Source organism: Panthera leo, chromosome B1 (genome assembly GCF_018350215.1).
Source record: "Panthera leo isolate Ple1 chromosome B1, P.leo_Ple1_pat1.1, whole genome shotgun sequence".
In the NCBI taxonomy this organism is placed as follows: domain Eukaryota; kingdom Metazoa; phylum Chordata; class Mammalia; order Carnivora; family Felidae; genus Panthera; species Panthera leo.
The window spans coordinates 149,822,571-149,838,241 of record NC_056682.1 but is presented as its reverse complement, the minus strand read 5'-3'; the positions used below and the strand labels follow the sequence as shown (position 1 = coordinate 149,838,241).

At 35.9% G+C, this 15,671-nt stretch overlaps 1 protein-coding gene across 4 annotated transcripts in view; it reads right to left on the bottom strand.

Annotated features, from left to right (window-relative positions):
* Positions 1–15,671, bottom strand: part of CENPC (centromere protein C) — an 80,765-nt gene that overhangs the window by 37,845 nt on the left and 27,249 nt on the right. For all 4 annotated transcript variants that reach the window (XM_042936257.1, XM_042936260.1, XM_042936258.1 and 1 more), the window contains exons 9-10: positions 12,391–12,582; positions 6,146–6,437 (exon numbers count right to left, since the gene is read on the bottom strand). In XM_042936257.1, coding sequence (XP_042792191.1) covers positions 6,146–6,437; positions 12,391–12,582 — 484 coding nt within the window. The remainder of the gene's footprint in view (positions 1–6,145; positions 6,438–12,390; positions 12,583–15,671) is intronic.

The window sequence follows — 15,671 nt, the reverse complement described above, 5'->3', positions numbered from 1 at the left end:
ATTGCACCAAAAACCATAAAATACCTAGGACTAAATCTAACCAAAGAGGTGAAAAATCTATACACTGAAAACTATAGAAAGCTGATGAAAGAAACTGAAGAAGACACAAAGAAATGGAAAAAGATTCCATGCTCCTGGATAGGAAGAACAAATATTGTTAAAATGTCGATACTACCCAAAGCAATCTACACATTCAATGCAATCCCTGTCAAAATGACACCACCATTCTTCACAGAGCTAGAATAAACAATCCTAAAATTTGTATGGAACCAGAGAAGACCCTGAATAGCCAAAGCAATCTTGAAAAAGAAAACCAAAGCAGGAGGCATCACAATCCCAGACTTCAAGCTATACTATAAAGCTGTAATCATCAAGACAGTATGGTACTGGCACAAGAACAGACACTCAGATCAATGGAACAGAATACAGAACCCAGAAATGGACCCACAAACCTTTGGCCAATTAATCTTTGACAAAGCAGGAAAGAATATCCAATGGAATAAAGACAGTCTCTTCAGCAAGTGGTGCTGAGAAAACTGGACAGCGACATGCAGGATGAACCTGGACCACTTTCTTACACCATACACAAAAATAAACTCAAAGTGGATGAAAGACCTCAATGTAAGACAAGAATCCATCAAAATCCTTGAGGAGAAAGCAGGCAAAAACCTCTTTGATCTTGGCTGCAGCAACTTCTTACTCAACATGTCTCCAGAGGCAAGGGAAACAAAAGCAAAAATGAACTACTGGGACCTCATCAAGATAAAAAGCTTCTGCATAGCGAAGGAAACAATCAGCAAAACTAAAAGGCAACCGACAGAATGGGAGAAGATATTTGCCAATGACATATCAGATAAAGGGTTAATATCCAAAATCTACAAAGAACTTCTCAAACTCAATACCCAAAAAAACAAAGAATCCAGTGAAGAAATGGGCAAAAGACATGAATAGACACTTCTCCAAAGAAGACATCCAGATGGCCAACCGACACATGAAAAAACGCTCAACATCACTCATCGTCAGGGAAATACAAATCAAAACCACAATGCAATACCACCCCTCACCTGTCAGAGTGGCTAACATTAACAACTCAGGCAACAACAGATGTTGGCGAGGATGCGGAGAAAGAGGATCTCTTTTGCATTGTTGGTGGCAATGCAAGCTGGTGCAGCCACTCTGGAAAACAGTGTGGAGGCTCCTCAAAAAATTAAAAATAGATCTACCCTACGACCCAGCAATTGCACTATTAGGTATTTATCCAAGGGATACAGGTATCCCTTGTTTTGAAGGGACACATGCACCCCCATGTTTATAGCAGCACTATCAACAATAGTCAAAGTATGAAAAGAGCCTAAATGTCCATCGATGGGTGACTGGATAAAAAAGATGTGGTATATATATACAATAGAGTATTACTTGGCAATAAAAAGAATGAAATCTTGCCATTTGCAACTACGTGGATGGAACTAGAGGGTATCATGCTAAGCGAAATTAGAGAAAGACTTCATATGACTTCACTCATATGAGGGCTTTAAGAGACAAAACAGATGAACATAAGGGAAGGGAAACAAAAATAATATAAAAACAGGGAAGGGGATAAAACATAAGAGAGTCTTAAATATGAAGAACAAACAGAGGATTAGTGGAGGGGTTGTGGGGAGGGGGATGGGCTAAATGGGTAAGGGGCATTAAGGAATCTACTCCTGAAATCATTGTTGCACTATATGCTAATTTGGATGTAAACTAAAAAAATTTAAAAAAAAATTAAATTAAAAAAAAAAAGGAGAGAGAAGGAAAAAAAATAATGTTGCCCAAAGAAATATAGTAATTTGTATTGTTGGTGCTATTATTGCAAAGTCTTGGGGAAGTTTGTTTTGTGTCATTTTCCCATTTATGATAAATTATATTCTTAATTATTTTGAAGGAAACGAGTATAGAGAATTTGAATAATGTCTGTAGTTAAATAAAAGTTGATTTATCTATCAAAAAAAAAGCAATTCCATTCACAATAGCATTAAAATAATAAAATGCTTAGAAATGAATTTAACAAAAGTGTAAAACTTATGCTCTGAAAACACTGTTGAAATAAGTTAAAGACCTCAATGAATGGAAAAGCATCCCATGTTCATGGATCAATAGATTTGGTGTTAAAATGGCAATATCTCCCAAACGGATATACAGATTCAATGCATTCTCTATCAGATTCTCAAGTGATATCTTTGTAGAAATTGACATGCTGATTCTAAAATTTATATGGAATTGCAAGGAACCCAGAATAGCCAAAACAATCTGAAAAGAAGAATAATGAGGACTTATACCTCTTGATCTCAAATCTTTTCATAGCAATGGTAACAATCAAGACAGTGTAGTACTGGATCAAGAATTAATATATAGATTAAGAGAAAAAAACTGAGAATTAAGAAAGAAACTCATATATTTATGGTCAACTGATTTTCAAAAATGATGCCAAGACCATTCAATGGGGGAATAAGTAGTCGTTTTGACAAACAATTATGGAAAACTGGATAGTCACATGCAAAAGAATAAAGTTGAATCCTTCACAGAATACACAAAAGTTAACTCAAAATGGATCAAAAACCTAAATGTAAGAAAAACTCTTAGAAGAAAAGATAATGACAAATCTTCATGAACTTGGATTCTTAGATATGACACCAAGTATAAGCAACAAAAGGATAAAATAGACAGATTGGACTTTATGAAAGTTAAAAACTTTAGTGCTTCAAAGGACACCATTAAGAAGCAAGAAGAAAACCCACAGAATGGAGAAAATATCTGCAAACCACGTATCTGACAAGGGACTTGTATCCAAAATATAAAGACCTCTTACAACACAATAAAAAAACCCAAAAAATTAGGCTGAATAGATTTTTCTCTAAAGATATGCAAATGGCCAATAAACAAAAGAAGAGATGCTCAACATCATTAGTCATCTGGGAAGTGCAAATGAAAATCACAAAGAGATACTACTTTCATATCAACTTGGATGGCTAGCATCAAAGTCAGATAATAACAAATGTTGACAAGGATGCAGAGAGACTGGAACCCTCATACACTGCTGGCAGGAATGTAAAATGGTACAGATGCTTTGGAAAACAATCTTACAGTTCCTCAAACAATTTTAATATAGTTACCATATGTCAGAGCAACTCCACTCCTGGGTATATATCCAAGAGAAATGAAAACACATGTTCACATAGAAACCTGTACACAAATGTTTATACCGGCATTATTCATAAGAGCCAAAAGGTGGAAACAACCCAAATGTCGATCAGTGAATGAAAAGATAAACAAAACATGGTATAACCATAAAACAAAACATTTTTTGGTCATAAAAAGTAAGGAAGTACTGATATACACTACAACATGAATGAAACTTGAAAATTTCCAAAAGAAGCCAGTACAAAAAACTCATACTATATGATTTCATTCAGATGAAAATCCAAACTGTAGAGAAATCTATACAGATAAAAAGTAGATTAGTGGTTTCTTAGGGTAGTGGCAGAGGGGACTAGGGAAATGATAACTAATGAGTACTGGCTTTGTGAAGTGCTGAAAATACTCTAAAATTGACTGTGTTGATGGTTTGCACCTATCTGTTAATATACTAAAAAAACATTGAATTGTACACATTTCATGAGTGAACTGTATGGTGTGAGGAGTACCATACATTCTCATTGTACATAAAAGATAAGGTTTGTTATAAGAATACTAGCTGAAATTTAAAAACTCAATGTAAACAAATTTTTTATCTTAACCTATTTCTCTCAACCTATAGGTAAGGCTCAACTGCTTTGTTTAGTAAAACTTTGATTTATTTTTATTATTAATACATTCAAGTAAAAACAATTGGACTACTAGTCAGAAGACCTAGTTCTCTAATGACACGCTATTTAATCTATGTAGACCTTCCTCATATGTAAAAATGGAGCTAACGAGTGTCCTACCCACCTCTCAGGAATCTTATGCAAATAAATGATACAAGAAACAAGATGATATAAATATGCAAATCTGATAAAAGAGAGGCCATTACAAATCAGTGGGGGAAATGTACCATTCAACACCTACACAGAGAAAAAAAGAATTTAAATTTCCTATTCCACATCAAACACAAAAATAAATTACAGATGGGTTAAAGAAGTAAATATAAAAAAACAAGTTAGTTTTTAGGAAAAAAATATAGAAAAACAGATCCTTATAACCTTGGAGTCTACAAAAAAAGCAAATGTTCACAACACTGAAAGGCTAATAAATTCTACTACAGCTGACCCCTTGAATAACACAGGTTTAAAGTGCACAAGTCCACATATAAGCAATTTTTTTTCAATAAATACAATCCTGTAAATGTTTTTTCTCTTTCTTAATAACAATTTCTTTTCTCTAATTTATTCTATTGTTAAGAATATAGCATGCAATATATGTAAAAAACAAAATATGTGTTAATCAACTGTTTATGCTACTAGTAACGCTTCCAGTCAACAATAAGTTATTAGTAGTTAAGCTTTGGAGAAGTCAAAAGTTACAAGCAAATTTCTGGCTGTGCAGGGGTCAGTGCCCCTAACTCCCATGATGCTCTAGGGTTAATCATACATTAAAATTATGTCTTCTGTATGAAAGACACGAATACATGTGACCCATTAAGGATTAAAAGCCAAAATAGATAAAGAGTTCCTAAAAATCAATTCTAAAAAAATATAAAATTGGCCAAGCAATTTACAAAGAGACAATCTATTTAAACATGAGCAAGGGGGGCCTGGGTGGCTCAGATGGTTAAGCATCCAACTCTTGGTTTCGGCTCAGGTCATGATCTCACAGTTTCGTGAGTTCGAGCTCCATGCAGGGCTCTGCGTCAGCAGCCATGAAGCCTGCTTGGGATTCTCTCTCTTTCTCTCTCTCACTGCCCCTCACCCCTCACTTGTACTATCTCTCTCAAAATAGATAAATTAAAGTTTTTTTCTAAGAAAAAATAAAAATGAGCATGAAACAAATGAAAAGACATTTAACTATTTAATTTCACTAATAATTAGGAAAATGCAACGAAATCCAGAGATATACCCCATTATAAACAGCTTCAAGAGAATAGGTGTTAACTCTTCCTTAAATGTATGGTAGAATTCCCCTGTACAGCCATCTGGCCCTGGACTCTTGTTTTTTGGGAGATTTTTGATTACTAATTTGATTTCCTTACTGGTTACATACACTGCTATTTTTAAGGCACTCTAATGATTTATTTCTGTACACCCCTAGCACCCTGCAGTTTCTCACATGTAATATGCATTATTTGTTGAGTAAATGAAAGAATAAATGCTATGTTAAGAAGTAAAAATATGCAAGAACAATACCTAACTCACTAGGTTGTCAGGGACTGATGAAAATTCATTGAAAAGCTCCTAGCAAATAGTTGACACATAATAAGCACTCAAAAGTACCTTAACTATTATCACCTTAGGGGGAGAAGTATTAAGATATATTCCTAATTATTGAAATCACATTAACTTCACTCAGAAGGAAGCAAATCAAACTATACGTTAATAATAAGATTAAAAGATAAAAATTAAAAGATAAAAAAATTTTAAAAAATGACCAAAATGGTAAAATTTATGTTTTTACCACTGTATTTTTTTTAAAAAGGAATCAACTTTTTTAATTAAAATTTTTTTTTTTTTTTATTTACGAGAGTTTATGGAGGAGGAGCTGACAGAGAAAAAAAGAATCTTAAGCAGGTTCCACACCCAGTGCTGAGCCTGGCTCGGAGCTCCATCCCACAACCCTGGGATCATGACCCAAGCCGAAATGAAGAGTCAGTCGCTCAACCGACTGAGCCACCCGGGTGCTCCAAAAAAGCAGCAACTCTTCAATGACAATAATACTTACTCTTATTATATATATTAGTCACATCCTATGTACTATATATATTATTCCCCATTTTAAAATGAGGAAAAAAATTCAAGAGTACTATGTTGCCCTAGGGCATCACCAGCTAATGGCTGAGCATGAATTTACAACCATGTCTGTCAGACTGCAGAGCCCTTTACGCTAATACTGTTTCTCCACAAATGATTAAATGACACAAACTATTAAATGCTAAACAGCAAAAATAACTATATTGTATACATAATAGACATACCCAGAATGATCATGATTTTTCTTCTTAACCAGGTCTTCCTCATCACTTTTCAATGACTCATTCTGGGAAGAACCAGAAATTTTATCATGGTCAATAATTCTTCTAGAATCTTTAGCAGTTAAAAACTCCTGTGTTCTTGAGCTGCCTGAAGTAGTTCTCTTCTGCCCTTTAAATGGAATAGTTTTGTCCCCAATATTCTTAGATGACTGGTTTGGTTTTTCAACAGGTGTTTGTCTACTGTTGTGACACACTGACAATTCATTTCTTCTTGAAGAATTGTTATAAACAAGACCTGAAGGATTCAATGATAACCTAAAGTTAGCATAATGTTTATCCAAATTATCTGGTTCACTGAAATACCAACATTATATATATTTTCATGTAAACACATACACACATACACCAATCTCGTAGGCTATATTTATTTTCAAATTAAATTCATAAACTATGCAGCTTTTCAATTTTTAGACATAGGTACCAAATTTATCACAAGCTTCCAAAACCACCCTGTCTCTGCCCACTACTCTTGTGGCCATCCTTAAGATCCTGGTATTTCCCACGGTTCCAGCTTCAGCTTCTCACTCTTATGTACCTACTTTGAGGCGCCCTTGTACTCTTAACTGTAATTACTACGTAGATGCTGGTATCATAATATTCACCTATCACTCTCCTTTAAATCTGCCCCTCTGGTTTTAGTTCCTTTCTTAACAAAAAGCACAACTATTTGCTCAAATACCTACATCAGAAATTTCAGTCAGCCAAGACTCCTGTCTCTATCTGCAATCAGTCCCCTTATCCTGTCATTTCTACATTCTTAATACCACTCAAATCCACTTCTCTCAAGCTCTCCTGCCTGTCATTAGCAGGGACTGGCATCTTATCTGGATTATCAAAGGAGCCTCTTAATCAGTTTCCCTTTCTCTAGCCTTGCCGTTCTTCAATCCATTCTTCACACTGTTTCAAGAATCATCTTAGGAAAACACAAGCTGGGTCATTACAACCTTGCTAAAGTCTTTTAGTGATAATCTGTAACTTAAGGATTACGTCCAAATATTTTCAATAATTTATTTCTACATGTAGAGTACTTATTTCATTAATCAAAATTCTATCCTCCAAATAAACAAACTGACAAAAAAAAAAAAAAAAAAAAAAAAAAAAAAAAAAAAAGCAGCCAGCAATACTGAACTATTTGCATTTCTCCAAAGCACTGGTTCTTAAAGGGTTGGTCCCAGACCAGCAGGATCAGCATCACTTAAGAGTCTGTTTGAAATGCAAATTCTCAGGCCTCACTTCAGACCCACTAAATCAGAAACTCAGAGTAGGGCCCAATACTCTGTATTTTAACAAGCCTTCCATATAACTCTGCTAAAATAATCTTTAAAAGGTCACACTCTCAGCTCCAGATCTCTGCACATGCTACTCTGCTTGAAACATTCCATCCATCCTCCTCACCCCACCCAGTTACTTAACTAATTCCTAATTCATTCTTCAGGAAGCTGTCCCAAATTCCCATGCTTAAATTAGGTAGCTCTCTCTCTCAACCCTCTGATAACATTTATCATCCATCTATTTATTTACTTATCTTTCTCTTCCAGCAGACTGGCAATTCCTTGAGACCAAGTTTGCTCTTTTACCTATCTCTACATTTCCAATGCCTAACATCAGGGTCAGGACAGTGGTGAAGCAATTTTTTTCCCCAGTCCTACTGAGATATAATTGACATTAACATTGTATAAGTTCAGGGTGCGCAATGTGATAGTTTTATATATGTATACACTGCAAAATAAATACCAACAAGTAGATCTTAAAAGTTATCATAAAGTTTTTTTTTCTCATCATAAAATTAAAAAATTGAAGAAGGTTCTCACTCTCAGAGTCATGCAAGTACTGAATGTGAACACACACAATCTAGAGACCAAACACCTCCTCGAATTTCTCATTGTGTATTACTCACTTGACTCACTCTAGTACTGGTTCTACCTTACACCATTCCTGCCTCACAGTGGGCACTCAATAAATTTGTCTCAACATACACGAAAAAGCAGTACGGCCACACATCCACTATCGGCAGCTTGGTTGCTTGATAGGGAAATAAGCAATGGATCAAGAGTCAGGAAACCTGGGTTCTATTTTTTTCCAGTTCTAGCACACAGGTCTATGACCTTAGGTGCAAGTCATATTGCTTTATTGAGCTTCAGACTTTCTTTTCCTACCAGATGAAGGACTGTTTGAACTATGAGATCTACAAGTATTCCTCTTCTTTTTTTTTTAATTTTTTTTTAAGGTTTATTTATTTTTGAGACAGAGAGAAACAGAGCATGAATGAGGGAGGGTCAGAGAGAGAGGGAGGCACAGAATTTGAAGCAGGCTCCAGTCTCCGAGCTGTCAGCACAGAGCCCGGCGCGGGGCTCGAACCCACGGACTGTGAGATCATGACCTGAGCCGAAGTCGGCCGGTTAACTGACTGAGCCACCCAGACGCCCCTAAGTATTCCTCTTTTTGTGGCTCCCTACTCAATCAGAAATTCAACACCTGTTTCAAAGCTGCTACACAAGTCTTTTTTGATAAGTTTCAGAGTTCTAAAACACTTATACAAGCTTTGTAAGATTTTCATTTTCTCATGTATTTACACACTCATCTGCCATAGTACAGTTTCAGGCACTTGGGGCAGAAAGGTGAGTTCCTCAAAGTAGTATCAGGAGGAGATAACATTTTATATACTAACTACATGTCACTAAATCCTTATAATGAGGTAGATGTGTTTGTAATCATGTTACAGAGTAAGAAACTGAACAAAATAACCTAGCCAAAGTAGAGAAATAATCATTTAAACTGAGATCTAAATCCAAAATCCAAGGAAGGCTGCAACAGAATATTTCTTTCTGCTATAATCAAGGATCCCAATGACTCAAAAATTCATAGCAACAAGTCCCCAGATGGAGTGCCACATTTGTCTAGTCTCTCACTTGTTGATCTCAATACCAGAGTCAACAGTATCCATTAAATGTTACCTTATCATCTACCATCTTTTCATGATCACCTCCCTTACAAAAAATCAAAAATGTTTCCAAAACAATAAATGTTTCACCCTGTACAGAAAAGAGATAGCACTGCAGACCTAAGAATGTTATCCTTAGAAAGACCTGCTTGCAAAGTTAGCTCTTGCCTAGCCTAGCATGTGGGAACTTCAATTTTGGGAGGGTTCCCATCATTTCCTAACTGACAAATGTAGTTTAGTGTGCCTAAACTGCTTGTGCAAAAAATACAGTTTATGTCAAATACTTGCTTTCCTTCAGGGAGTCGAATTTTAGTACTTGCTAGGCAGAGTGCCTAGGTGACTACCTCCAGTAAAGATCTTGAGCATTAATCCCTAATGAGCTTCCCTAGTAGACAACATTTTATACATCTGTCGCAAATATTCATTGCTGGAGGAACTATGTGCCTCTGGTAAGAATCCATTGGGAGAGGGCTGCTTCAGACTTTGCCCATGTACTTTTTTTCTGATTTTCCTTTGTATCCTTCTGATGTTAACTATCACTTCTCTCACTTCACTTTCACCTGATGTTCTTCCTTACTATTTTCATGGAGGAAAAACAATAGAAAAGTAGATCTTTATCTTTCCACCCTCAATTCTACCAAACTACTTCCATCTGTATACTAGATCACAGTCCTGTCCTTGCCTACTCAAGGACTGTGATCTAGATTTATTCTCTACCTTTCTATGAGGTCATTTTATTTTTTTTAATTTTTTTATTTTTTGTATTCAGGAGTCATTTTAAAGTTTTTATTTATATTCCAGTTAGTTAACATTTCAGGTATACAACACTTCCATACTGTTCATCAGGACAGGTGCACTCCTTAATTCCCATCATCTATTTCACCCATCCCCCCACTCACCTCCCTTCTGGTAACCATCAGTTTGTTTTCTATAATTAAGAGTCTGTTTCTTGGTTTGCACCCCCCTCTTTCCCTTTGTTCATTTGTTTTGTTTCTTAAATTTCACATATAAGTGAAATCATACGGTATTTATCTTTCTCTGACTGACTTATTTTGCTTAGCGTAATACTCTCTAGCTCCATCCATGTCGTTGCAAATGGCAGGATTTCATTTTTTTATGGCTCTGTAATATTGCTTGTGTGTGTGTGTGTGTGTGTGTGTGTGTGTGTGTGTGAATCTTCTTTAACCATTCATCAGTTGATGGACACTTGGGCCGTTTCCATAATTTGGCTATTGTAGATAATGTTGCTATAAACACTGGGGTGCATGTACCCTTTGAGTATTTCTATATTCTTTGGGTGAATACCTAGTAGTGCAATTGCTATATTATATCTATTTTTAACTTTTTGAGAAACCTCCATGCTATTTTCCACAGTGGCCGCACTGGTTTGCATTCCCATCAACAGTGAAGAGGGTTCTCCTTTTCTACATTCTATGGGGTTATTTTAAATAAGCAGATAAACATGTGTAATATCTTATAATTAAAAAAACAAAAAAACAAAAAACCTTCTCTTAACCCCATATCTGCTATGCTCCTTTATCTTACTGTCTCTCCTTCTTCCCTTCCAACTCTCTCTTGAAGCCACTCCAATCAGGCTTTTGATCCAATCATTCCACAGAAACCATTTTTATCAAAGTGACCAACAGCCTCCATGTGGCCCAAAATTATACTGTCAATTCTTAAACCTCAACTACTTCAGACCATTAGCAGTATTTTAGAAAGTTCATCACTCAACCCTTAATTAAAATGCTTTCATCACTTTGCTTCCATAACCCTAAGTTCTCTTCATTTTCCTTTAATCTTACTAACTGCGCATGTTTAGTTTCTTTTGATGGATCTTCCCACTCCTTCCCAACTCCTAACACTGGTGTCTCCCAACTTAATCCTTGGCTTATTTTTCTTTGCCAGGTTCAGTCTATCATTAGGAGATTTCAAGCAGTCCTAAAGTTTTAAATTCACCTATATATTGATAAGTCCCCAATTATTTATGTCCTCCCAGATCCTTCCCCCTAACTTTAAACTCATTAACCAGGCTATCTCTATGATGTATCTATCACAACCTCAAATCTTGATATCCTTCGCAAATCTGCTTCTCTCATACTTTTCCTCATCTCACTAAACAGTAGAGTTCCATTATTCTATTTGTTCAGGCAAAAAAAAAAAAACAAAACTGAGTCATGCTAGACTCCTGGTTCTCTCTTACTCTACTCCATTAATAATGAATCCAACCACTTTTCATCTCTTCTGTCCAACAATATCTTAACTAGTGTTCATGTTTCCATTTTTGCCGAGCCCTAGCTTCCTCTCTACAGAAGTAAGGGTAATTCTTTTACAAGATGACTCAATCAGGGGACCTGGGTGGCTCAGTCAGTTAAGCATCTGACTCTTGATTTCAGCTCAGGTCATGATCTCACAGTTCGTGAGTCTGAGCAGCAAGGTGCATGGTCAGTGCAGAGCCTGCTTCGGAATCTCTCTCTCCCTCTCTCTCTCTCTGCCCCTCCCCTGCTCGTTCTCTCACTCTCTCAAAAAAATAAATGAACTTAAAAATTACAAAAAAAAAAAAAAAAAAAAAAGGATGACTCAATCAAGTCACTTAAATTTTAATTTATTGCTTAAAATCTTCCAGGAGTTTCCCAATACACTTTTTCTAAACTCTCTATCACAGCCTGCCTCTCTGACTTCACCTCTCCTGGCTTACTCTTTTTTAGCCATACTGGCCTTCTTGAATTCTTCAAAGATGTCAAGTAAGCTCCATCAGAACCTTTACAAATACTGTTCCCTTGGTCTGAAATGTTCCACACCAAGTTATTTGTATGGCTCCCCTCTTCATATTTGTGATATGTGCTCTGAAAGATCAAAATGGACTCTTACTGCTTCTGTTCTATCTTTTCATCCACCCCTACTTCTGTCAACTACTTCTCATTTCTATCCTTTATCTGCTTAATTTTTCTTTATTACCTATCACTGCATGAATTATACATCTATATTGCTGGTCTTCCTCCACTAGAATGTAAGTCCCATGAGACAGGGGTTTGTTTTCTAGATATATCCCTATATCTAGAATACAGTATAGAATAGAGTCCAAATGAAGATTTGCATACTTAACTGATTTAATATTTCTATTAACGATCCAATTTAACTTTGTTCTCATAAGATTTTTCTGTGGAAAATGGTTGTATAAAACAAAGTCTCTCATAGAATGACTTTGTGGAGCTCTCAATGAACATAATTTAAATAAAATACTTACTCTGCTCTGACTTTACCACCCACCAATTAGATGGACGCCTCGAAATTCTACGACTTCTTGTAATAGTTGAAGTCACCTCATCAGGTACGAGTTTGTTCTTCTTGGACCCACTGGAAAATTGCTTCTTTTTATATTCTTTAGCTTTTTTCTGATTCTCTGCATAAGGAACACTGGTGCTATTTTTCTTGCTTCCTAAATTAAAGGAAACCATTAAAACAATTTACAATCTATTGAACCAAAGAGTTTTCAGAAAATCACAATAGGTAAAAAAACAAAACAAAACAAAAAAAACCAAAAAACCTCAATTATAGGAATATCTTAAATTTATCCAGTGAGCTTCTTTTCACCTCCTTTTTTTTTTTTTTAAGTCAAATGTTCTCAATAAGATCTGTCAGTTAAATGAAACTTTTCACACTGCTTGATGACTAACATATACTTGAAATATGAATTCAGGATGAAGCCAATGTTACAGTAGGCAATGAAACTGGCAAAAGTGCTACCCAGCATTAACTACTCTAGATACAATCTAAGTTTTTGATACACCAAGTATGGTTCATAGATCAGTTGTATCAGCATCACCTGGGAGAGACTTTAGAAATACAGAACCTTGGGTCCCACCTTGCACCTATTAAATCAGCTTATGAATCAGTACGCTAACAAAATCCTCAGGGAATTCAAATGCATATGTAAGTTTGAAAAGCACTATTCTACGTGTTTTAGTCATTCTCCCAGTTAAACTGGATTGAGTGGAGAGAAGAGAAAACGAGCCAAATTATGTCAAGATTCCTTACAATGGTATCACTCTCCAATTCCAGTTTGAGAATAAGTTACAGGATTTGGCAATGTTCTGAATTTGAGATAAAGAGAATGATTTATGCTTATAAAAGGAGTAAAAGAAAAATAGTAGCCTTAATAATGTGAACCAGGCACAAAAAAGTTGATGAAAAGGAAAGAATATACCTTACCAATACTGTGTTTAATATTAGAATCAACCAATACTTGCCAAGTAATGAGAATGGGAGATACTGGAAGGGTCACCACAGACAGTAAAAACTCGACAATAAAGGAGGTATTTTGGGGAGTGGATATAGAAAATAATAAAAGGGTCAGTTTTACAAAACACTAAAGCAAAAATAGAGAACTTTCAACATGGTTGCCACTAAGGGCACTGGGTGACTCAGTCAGTACTCTTGATTTCAGCCCAGGTCAAGTTCCAGGCTGGGGGAGGAACCTGCTTAAGATTTCCACCCTCCCCCCCTCCCAGATTTGCATTCCTAAGCTTTCAAAACAAAACAAAAACAAAAACAAACATAGTTACCACTAATAAGTGGTTTAAGGAATTATCTGTAAAATGGCAAGAATCCTCAGCAGTGAGCATCACTTTCAGGCCTACTATGTGTCCACCCTCATTTTTCATTCTCTAACTCCTTTTCTTCTATGTTTCCCTTTTTCACTTTCCCTTATATTTATCAAAAGTATTCTCAGGAACTGTTCTAATAAATGAGAGGTGCTCATGATTTCAGAGATAACTGCCCATGTTCATGAATCGACTTAAAAAAAAAATCAGTGTGAACAATGGAAAAAGGGAAAAGAATCTGAGGAGGAAAATGCTATCACCGAAGACTCATTCAGACAGTGATACAGAAAAAGAATATCATACAAAGTCAAAAACAAACCGATTATTTCAGAAACTAATTTCAGTTCAGGGAAGATTAGAAACTGAATGACAAACAATTTAGAAAACTAATAAACAAGAATACATAAAGAAGATATAATTGATATGTGAACAGACAGTAAAGTGAAGATAGTTGACTTAGAACTGAGGAAATATATGTCCTAAGTAGGGCAATGGCCAGAAAAAGAGGTGACTCACAAGCGATAAATTTCCACTACTGTAGAAAATTTTGCATATTTACACATAAAGAAGTATCGTTCTGAAGGTGGGACACGTTTTAATGAACAGCAAAATTATTCATCCAAAATAGAGTAATATTTCTGTCATTGATTAAAAATGTATGCCAATGACCCATAGAGATAACTGCTAAGGCTAAGATCTGAGGGATATTTTAGGAATAGGACAGATACAGTTCCTGTTCTCATGGAGCTTTCAGTCTAAATGCCAGAAGGAAAGATGGAAATCCAGCAACTAATTACATGTGTGATAAAATACAAAGGACGCTAATGGAGCATACACAGGAACATACCAGGGTGGCAAGTAATAGGTGGTATTTTAACTGAACACAAAACTTGGAAAGCTTGGAAAAATTAGGAAAATTTTTCTAAAGGGCCCACAGTTGAGACAGAAGTTTGTTCACAGAACTGAAAGAAATTCATTATAAAGCAACCCAGGAGATGAATCTGGAGAGTATTAAGAAGCCAGAGGGTTTGTGCATAAACTGCTACAATAATCTAAGAAATAAATGACTCTAACTTGGCTAAAAAGAATAGCAAGAGGCATGGAGAGAAGTAACAGATATGAAAGCTACTTAGGGAGAAGTCAAAAGACTTAATTAACTTTATACGGGTTGCTAAGTAAAGAAAAGACAAGTTAAAGATGATTCGAGTTTCCTTTCTGAGCTATTAGATTTATTATGGTCCCATTTATGAAGACAGGAAAACAAAAGAAGGAGAAGTTTGGGAGAATTTAGTTTCCAACACATTCAGTTTAAGAAGCCTGAGAGACATCAAAACTGGAAAAGTCCACTGCCTCAAAATAAATCATCAGTTTAGGCATTACAAATCTGTCAAGTGCCTTTTTGTTGTTGTTTTTTTTTAATGCTTATTTCTTTTTGAGAGAGAGAGACAGAGTTCGAGGAGCAGGGAAGGGGCAGAGAGAGATGGAGACAGAATCCAAAGCAGGCTCCAGACTCTGAGCTGTCAGCAGAGAGCCTGATGAGGAGCTTGAACTCACGAGCCACGAGATCATGACCTGAGCCGAAGTCTGACACTTAACCAACTTAGCCACCCAGGCGCCCCTGTCAAGTGCCTTTTGAATTAAAAAAAAAAAAAAAAAATCTTCAGAGTAAAAATATCTTTGGACTTAAATTATCTTCATATTATTAGTCTTTGAAAACTGATATGGTTGGCAGAATAATGGCCTCCCAAAGATGTACTCACCCAACCCACAAATCTGTGAAAATATTACCTTACATGGCAAGAGACTTTGAGGAAATGATTAAGGTTATAAACCTTAAAACAGGGAGATTATCCTGAATTATCTAGGCTGGCCCAATCTATTTACATGTGTTCTTAGAAGTAGTGGTCAGAAAGATGGGACAATG